General features: G+C 43.6%; 1 protein-coding gene across 1 annotated transcript; it reads right to left on the bottom strand.

Annotated features, from left to right (window-relative positions):
- Positions 1-264: 264 nt before the first annotated feature.
- Positions 265-5213, bottom strand: cmc1 (C-x(9)-C motif containing 1). The gene is made up of 4 exons (XM_076012457.1): positions 5158-5213; positions 3817-3918; positions 791-881; positions 265-670 (listed from the first exon to the last, which is right to left on the bottom strand). Exons 1-4 carry the CDS (start codon positions 5171-5173, stop codon positions 550-552), a joined length of 330 nt encoding a protein of 109 aa, XP_075868572.1. The 5' UTR covers positions 5174-5213; the 3' UTR covers positions 265-549.
- Between the last annotated feature and the right edge of the window lie 2891 nt (positions 5214-8104).

Raw genomic sequence — 8104 nt, 5'->3', positions numbered from 1 at the left:
CAATGTACAGTAGATATGGATTATATTTTAGATTCACTGCACTGCAGACTGTTTGTAAATATTACCAATTAAATGAAGGAAAAAAAAGAAGGTGTACCTTTTCACCATCATTCTGAGGTTCAAGTTACTGAGACTGTAGCAAATCAGACCGAGGAAGAGCTGGTCGTTCAGTCTAGTCCAGAGGTGTCAAACTCCTTTTAGTTTAGCGCAACCCGAGACAATAAAATAAAAAAAAAAACAGGATATGCAAGTGCATTCACAGCATTAATGTTAGTGAATAATATTTAATTAAGAATACACACTTCATATTTTGTATTTACAGAGTGATTCATGTACCCAACAATCACATGATTCATTGTTTGATCCAATGCCACTAGCTGGCACACTTTGTCATGTGATTGTTATCATTAGGTTTCCCCTTCAGATGGATTGAGATGGAGATTCACTGGTGGCGTCACAGCATAAGCAATAGAAACACAGGACAAAGCGTTTAGCTGACAGAGGCCCGACGCTCCTCCTGAAGCCGTCGGCTGGCCGATATTCACTCTTTTACATGCTAGTTGGGAGTTTCTGCTTCCTGTTCTTTGTCGGGATTCCCGTCCTCTCGAACTCCAGCTTCTCTTTGATGTACTCCTGCTTACACTGCTCAAAGAAGACGGGGTCCCGGTAGCTGGTGGACGACAGAGGGCGCAGCGTTCAGCACGGCCGTGTGTGACGGCTTCGGTTTGATGACACCGTTGCTCAAAGAGTGGGTGAAGCCCGGGCGAAAGGGCTCGCAGTGGATACTCACTGAACTGTGAGACACTCCTTCAACGCGGCGTTCTGCTCCCGACACTTGAGCACCATGAAGAAGCCAGATTCTTTGCAGCAGCTGTTGAAGGCTGGACAGAGGTGGAGGCGGGCGGATGGCAGAAACGACAGAGGAGAAACGGGCTTTAGCATCAGCGGTACTGTCTGGCTACAAATGTTTCACTTATTCTACTGTTGTGTTACTACGATGTTACCACACAAGGTTTTAGATGCAAGCATGGGTGAGAGGCACAATATAACATTCAGATTCACACCATATTATTGAACATGTGTAGAGAAGATCTAGAACAGGTTCTAGCAGTCACACTACAGCCACTTGCAGATTTTTAATAGAACGGTGTTTCAGGTTAATACGTTTAAGGTCTTGTACTGAATAATATTCTCTTCAGTAGTGTCCTCGGACAAAATGTGTCTCAAGCACGTCCATGAACTCCCCCAAAAAATGGAGGGGGGAAAAAAAAAATTGGGGTCCACTTTTCAAGAGTGCTTAAACTCACAGTTTTTGCAAATAGGCCCTTTGTGATGTCACACAGGTGAGCCCGGAATCTTCTCAAAAAGTTTAACAATGACACACTCAACAAGGCGTTCATTCCACCCTCAAAGTTACAAAGAAGCATCAGTCTTGACAGGAACCTACAGTGAGTGCAGGAGGCTGTAAACAGAGGGCTAAATATATTTCAGAAGAGGCTGTTCAACCTGCGTCTGATAAAGAGAGATGATCTCCGAATGGGTACACTGACATTTCAATGTGTATTTACCTTAAAATATGACATTTATGAAAAAAAAAAACAAAAGCAACACTGAGGCCAATGAAACACGTGCTCAGGTCTTTGCGTCAGTGCCACCGCGGCCTGGGTGGTGGTGCGTTCTGCATCAAATGTGCAAAGGCCCTCGTGGTAAACAAGGTGTCGAAAAGCGAGTCGTCACCCCGTTAGCGCGCTCCTTCTCGAGGATTTAATTACGAACGCTGCCCTCCTGTGTCCCTTTCCCCAACAACTGACATCATAATTACCTTTATCGGCCGCATCAGTATGGTTATCACACAGACACTTTCATCGGGGTGGAAATGTGAAGGAAAAAACAACAACTGGAAAAGCAATTTAGAGGTGCAGAACAGTGCGACTAATCTAATCAGCGGGCGCCTCAGCCTCGTCCCATGGCACCAATAGAGGCTGCCGAGGGGCGACTCTGTCGTCGGAGCCTCGCCAAAAGGCAAATCATTAGGGCTGCCTTCATGGGGGGGGGGGGTAAAAATGGCCTCCCACTGAAGGTGCGATGGCACCTTCACGTTCCTTAGATGCAGAAGTGGGCGGCTTGCGTTCACTTGAACGCAGGAGCCTGAATCCTCGGAGGAGACTCGATTACAGTGCGTGAACATAAATGGTCCGCCACGTAACCAGCCGAACATTTGGGAGTCGCACCGTTAGCACTACATGTTCTGTACAATACCGGCGGGCCAGGCTCTAGTAATGATTTAATGATATATTGCGGGCCAAATACAATCAAAGAGTTGGACACCTGTGCGCTAGCACATACGTGGAATGTAAGAATCCAGCTTTAACTTGTAAAACTATAGAGTGAGTCTTTTAAAAATAGGAAGGATAAGATTTGTTTCCCTTCCACGGCTCAGTGATGTTCAAGAATCAAAAACTCTGGCGGTGTCAAGTTGGAAAGGGCTTGCAAAGTTATCTGGTTTGCTCTTGTGTGTGTAATGCATCATGAAAGAAAAATCACATCAGGTAAGATTCTAAAACACTACCGTTTCTTTCGGGGCTCATTTGTTTGCTCATCACTCTCTATTGAGTTGATTTTTTTTTTTTCTTTTCTCTTTTTTGTAAGCAGCCATCGGGCCCAGGGCAGCCCGCTGCAGCCACAAACATACAAAGAGAAACAACCCGGGGCAAGCGACGAGGTGTGAAAAAGAGTGGGATAAGAGGCCGGTGATGGGAGGGGGGTTTCCACTGAGCTGCGCATCTACCGTCTGTCCCGACACCTCAAGATGCATGTGAACCCAGCTGTGTGCAGCCAACGTACACGAGCAGCCATCAGAATTGTGGAAACCACAAAGCAGAGTCATGTCGCTACCAGGGGATGCGGGGGGCGGGGGGCGGGGGAGGCCGAGGGGGGGGGGGTTGTCGACCACTCTACACTGAGACGAGTCTCGCAAGATTCTACTTGACATGAAAATGTTCTGCTTTTTATGTCAAGTAAAACGAAAAAAAGGAGAAAAAAAATCTAAAACAGGGGCATCAAATTTTTACCTGGTGATGACAGGAAGGGGACAGCATATTGACGTAAATAAAACAAAGTGTCCCATTATTATACATTTTATGAATTAAGTAACACGGTAAAATACGTAAAGTAAACAATCATGGAGCTCCCAGACAGTTACGAGTGTTTGCAGGAAATTTGGAGCATCAGAGGCTTTTGATGCAACGTCGACATTATGAGGAGATGTTTGCCATTTTGCCACACGGAAGAAGTTTTGCAAGAACCGTCTCCTCATTGCTCCACAGCTCGTGTTAGCCTGACGGTCCGACGACGTGCCACTAAACTTTCTACTATGCTAACCAAAACAATATTTCCCATAATGGCTGTGGCTACGGAAGCCTGTGACGTGTAAAACGGTGTGTGATTTCAGAACTGGTTCCAACCACCCAGTGGCATCAACCGAACCGAACCGCACCATGGTTTCCGAACCGAGACCACCTCTCCGGCGAGGTCTCGGACCGGCTCTTTGCTCCGCACCAGAGTTTGCTGGTTTGTATTCACACCAGCCCAAAAGGTCCGCACAGGGGACTTTTTTGGTTTAGTCCGAACCAAACAGGGCAGGTTTGAATACGCCCTCGTTCAACTGCTTTTACCTCGTTCTGAAATCAGTAATGAGCGATCAGGTTAGTGGGTAGCTCAAACCATGTGTTTTCCCCAACTGGAATGACCAAGAATTTCCACGTGCAGAAAAACGTGTGCAAACAAACGAGAGGATTGTCGCACACACAAACACACCTTCCACTTTCTCGACACAGCGCTCCTTGGCCTTCTCTCTCATTAGCTTTGGGATGAGGACGTCGACCTCCACATGTCTCAGATGCATCTCCTCAGGTGCAGCTGGAAGGCAAGACGCACAAATGAATCATCAGGAAGAACGTCAGCGTCCAAAAACAAGACGCTCTCAGTGCCCAACCCAGGTGTGTTACATTGGTTGAAATTTCATTGTACAGATTTTTTTTTTTTTCCCGTGTGCCAGTTTTTTGACCCGATCCATACCTGGTAGTCGTGGCCTTCACTGTCTTTGCCATCATCACTGAATCAAACAGCGCATTATTCCATTTATTAAACCCCTAGTTCTGACTTTTGATGTTGGTGAAGTCCTAACGACAACGGTATACGACATTGACTTGGACATTTTCTTTGCGCTTGCACATTCAAACTATCATGCCAGTGTGTTGTTATATAACAGCAGCCATTCCTAAATCTAATTCAGAATTCCAATGTAAATGGAAAGCACCATTAATCACATGTCACAAAACCTCTGCTTCCTAAATTAAAAAAATAATAATAATAATAAAGTATGGGACCTTTATCTTATATATACACTTTTCAGGACCTTTATTTTTCATCCCAAATTTAAAAACATACAGTCTCAGTGATTCAACTCCTAAGAACATATATATTATGTGCTCTAGTTACAGGCTTCCATAAAAAATAAAAACATCTTAGTGCTTTAGACCTTACCCATGTTTAAGATGGGACAACACCAGTAATAAACACCTGGCCAGGTCACTTGTCACTAACCTGGTTAAGTATTAGCACAACGGGCAAGAAGACAGCACTGGGAGGTAAATCTTGCATAATATGGGACCTTACTGTTACTTAAGAAAACATATACAGCACGAATGTTTGATCAAAATATCAGTCAATCTCTCAATGCATTTGGTAGGCAGGAGTTTAACAGGTTACCAAACAATTCGTATTATCACCTCCGTATAGGTACTGGGGAAATGACGTGTATAGGAAAATGTCATTGGGTGCATGATACAACATACGACCTATTTTTCGACAGTTTACTGCACACGCTCAGGCAGCGCGCCGCTTATGGGAAAGTGTTTTGTTTTCCTACGGCGACCAATCACTTAGAATCACTAACATTTTACACATAAACAGCGTGAGGAAGGAAAGAAGTGACTAACGCTAGCTGCCATTAGCTAGTGGTGCACATCGCGGCAGTGTTTTGTACCAGGAACACGGTTAGTGAAAGGTGCATAAAGAAAACCAAGTGACGCCTGACCCTACCGTAAAATTATTTCATGCTGTTCGAGCTTTTAAGGGGGGTAAGACGACTATTACCTGTGTTAGTTGCCATGGCAAGACTCTTTCAAAACAGAGACCAATGTGACCCAGGTTGCGCACGCTCAGTAGACTTCCGCTGACGTCAGCGGGCGGCGGCAGAAACTACAAGTCCCAGAGTCAAATTCTCATGCCGCCGTTGACATTTCACGGCGTATCACGTCTGCGTACCACACCTGACTCCTTTATTTCTCTCCAGCCGTTGTTGTGACAATTATTTCTTCATCGTACATCACTGTTTCCAATTCAAGAACCATTATTACTACCATATTATTATTTTTTCGATCTGATTGTTTTTGTAATTAAAAACAATGTATGTTGGACTTACTTGTTAGTCAGCACCATTGCCAAAACAACGTTATTATTAACATACTGTTAACTACTTACTTATTTTTTTCATTGAAATCATTTCCTGTTCATGTCATGTGATGTCAATAACTATTGCGATTATTACATACACTTTTGATTCATTTTGCTTAAGCTAATTAAGCAAAACGAGCAAGTAATGTCATTTTCTAAATTCTGCACAGTTAACTGATTTCAGATTATTGTTACAGTCTTGCAAACGTGATCTAACAGTAAAACAAAATCTCCAAGATGGCATTGACACCGTCAAAGTGGTTAAGTAAAAGAAAAAACAGCTCACTGAATGTCAACCGCAATCCACGCTACACCACGCTTCACCCACTCCCCAATGTGCTTTGAGCATGAACCTGCACCACACACTGCACGCTTGGTATCGTGGACCTGACCACAATTGTTTGTGCAGAGGACGGGTTGTCTGGATCCCATATACAGATAACCCACCTGTTTACAAACACCTTTAAACAATAGGCCAGTTTCACACGTGCCATGACGCCATGTACTCTTGTAAGTCGTCAGATTGCAAAAGCAACTACATTCACATCTCGACCACAGGCGAAAACCCGGCGTACCTCCACAGCTATCACTCAGCCACACAACCGTCTGTCTGGCAAACCTCTTGCCTTCCTGCCATCATTCTCACGACAGTCTGGCTTTAAATAAAACTGTGTCTTTCTCTCTCAGCAGCTCAGCCTTGACATCTACAAATAAACGACCAAATACATTTGAGATAAGATAAACAAAGATTTCTGCAGGTAGAGGTAAAAAAAAAAAAAAAAAACGAAAAAGGAAAAAAAAAAAACAGGGCAACACCTGTGTGCGCTGCACATTTCTTTTCTTTTTAAGCTGACAGATGGACACACAGAGCCGAGAGCCTCAACCAAACACCTCCCAGACATTGCGCTCTTTCTATTCCTTCCTGACAACAGGAGGGCTTCTGCAGATTTTTCAATATCTGCAGGTCTCTCCAAACTACAGCACCAGCCAAATTTCCGCACCGGAGCCAAGAGGAGCTTATGCGAGTGATTGCACAACCACTGAACCAAATGCAGGGTTTTAATATCTCTTGAATGCTTGACAAATCATGAAGTCTTTGACGGTTCATCGTGCAAGTAAAACAACACCCAGCAATAAGTGTTATTTACAAGGCAGTTATCATAATTTCCATACTAATGTCTGAAGTGCATGGTAACCTGGCAAAGAGACAGTATACAGTATGTTTTCTGGGTAAACAAACCAGACTGTCATAATAAAACAGAATCCCAACAATGACGGCTTCTTGAAGGATTTAATGCAATGAAACCTATCATTGTATCAATTAATTCACAACAACACATTGATTAAGATTAATAATAGTTTTGACCATTCCCAAAGTGACATTTTGCACTTACTCTACTTTTAAAAGTTTAAATGTATAATTATGTATGTGAGTATACAATACTTCTTTCTCTTTTTAAATGATGAAATAAAAACATCTAATCATTGCAGTTAGTGGGAATGCCATTTTTCGTGAAACTTAATAACATCTACATTATTAATGGTTCTCATTGTCGCCTGTTTTATAAACATAAGCGAGAGTGATCCTTTTTTTAATTTTTTCATTGTAGTTGTTGTCAGTGGAATAAAATTCCTCTTTGCCTTTTCATTTTATCTTGCTGAATATAATATTTAAAAAAAAAGCAAAATACAAAAACAATGTGCAAAACCAATTCAGCAGAAAGCATATTGTTTTCTAATTAAGAATAATTTTAAATATTGTAAATACAAATATATACTGCAACATTGTAAGTTGTTTGGAAAAGTGGTTTCTTTTTCTTTCAGTCTCATAGAATCATAACTAAAACAGAGAGAGTTGTTGATGATAAAGTGTATGGAGAGGTATACCAGGCCCCGTTGGCCCTGTAGCAGAAAGTGCTCACTATATCAGGTAGCGTGCTGGCTGGTATGGCAACAGCGCAGGCTCCCAACGCTGATCCAATATTACCAGAGCAGCAGGACCCCATGAACCTGGCAGAAGGAGGTTAGAGAAGTTAAACCCTCTTACTACATGCCTCACTGCTCAGGGCCAACCACCAGCCCCTCCAACTGTCCACTGACAGTCACAAAACATGGTCCCTGTCAGAGAATGTTAAAGGGTCACTGACACTGCAGCCACTTGCACTTTTGAGTTTCAGCGGGAAGAAAGACAGGGGTCAGATTTTGTTTCTGCAGTTTTTACAACTTGGTCGTGTCGCATTGGTGATACTGAGAACCGGGGTAGCAACCGTAACCGCAGCTGCAAGAGAGAAAGTCAGATGATCAAACTGATTTTCAAGGGTGCTTAAACTACTTATGGATGAGCATTGAAAGTGCTCCTGGAGGTGTGACTCACTGAGGACTTTTCCTTACTGTGCTCAGCCACAGCGAGGAGGCGCCGGACTGTTCCTTCGTCTGCTGCCTCGCTCCCGGCTTCACTCTCATCTTCCAAGACGTCGGCAGATGGGACGTGGCGAGGAGAGTGTTTAAGCCCGAGCCGCGGGGAGCCACTTCGGGGTCGACGGAGAGCACATAATCCAACGGCTCGGGTGGGGAGATTACAAAGCTA

Source organism: Nelusetta ayraudi, unplaced genomic scaffold (genome assembly GCF_046127955.1).
Source record: "Nelusetta ayraudi isolate G7.1 ecotype Tasmania unplaced genomic scaffold, CSIRO-AGI_Nayr_v1 ptg000136l, whole genome shotgun sequence".
NCBI lineage: Eukaryota > Metazoa > Chordata > Actinopteri > Tetraodontiformes > Monacanthidae > Nelusetta > Nelusetta ayraudi.
The sequence above is the reverse complement of the archived record's forward strand: the minus strand, read 5'-3'. Positions and strand labels throughout refer to the sequence as shown.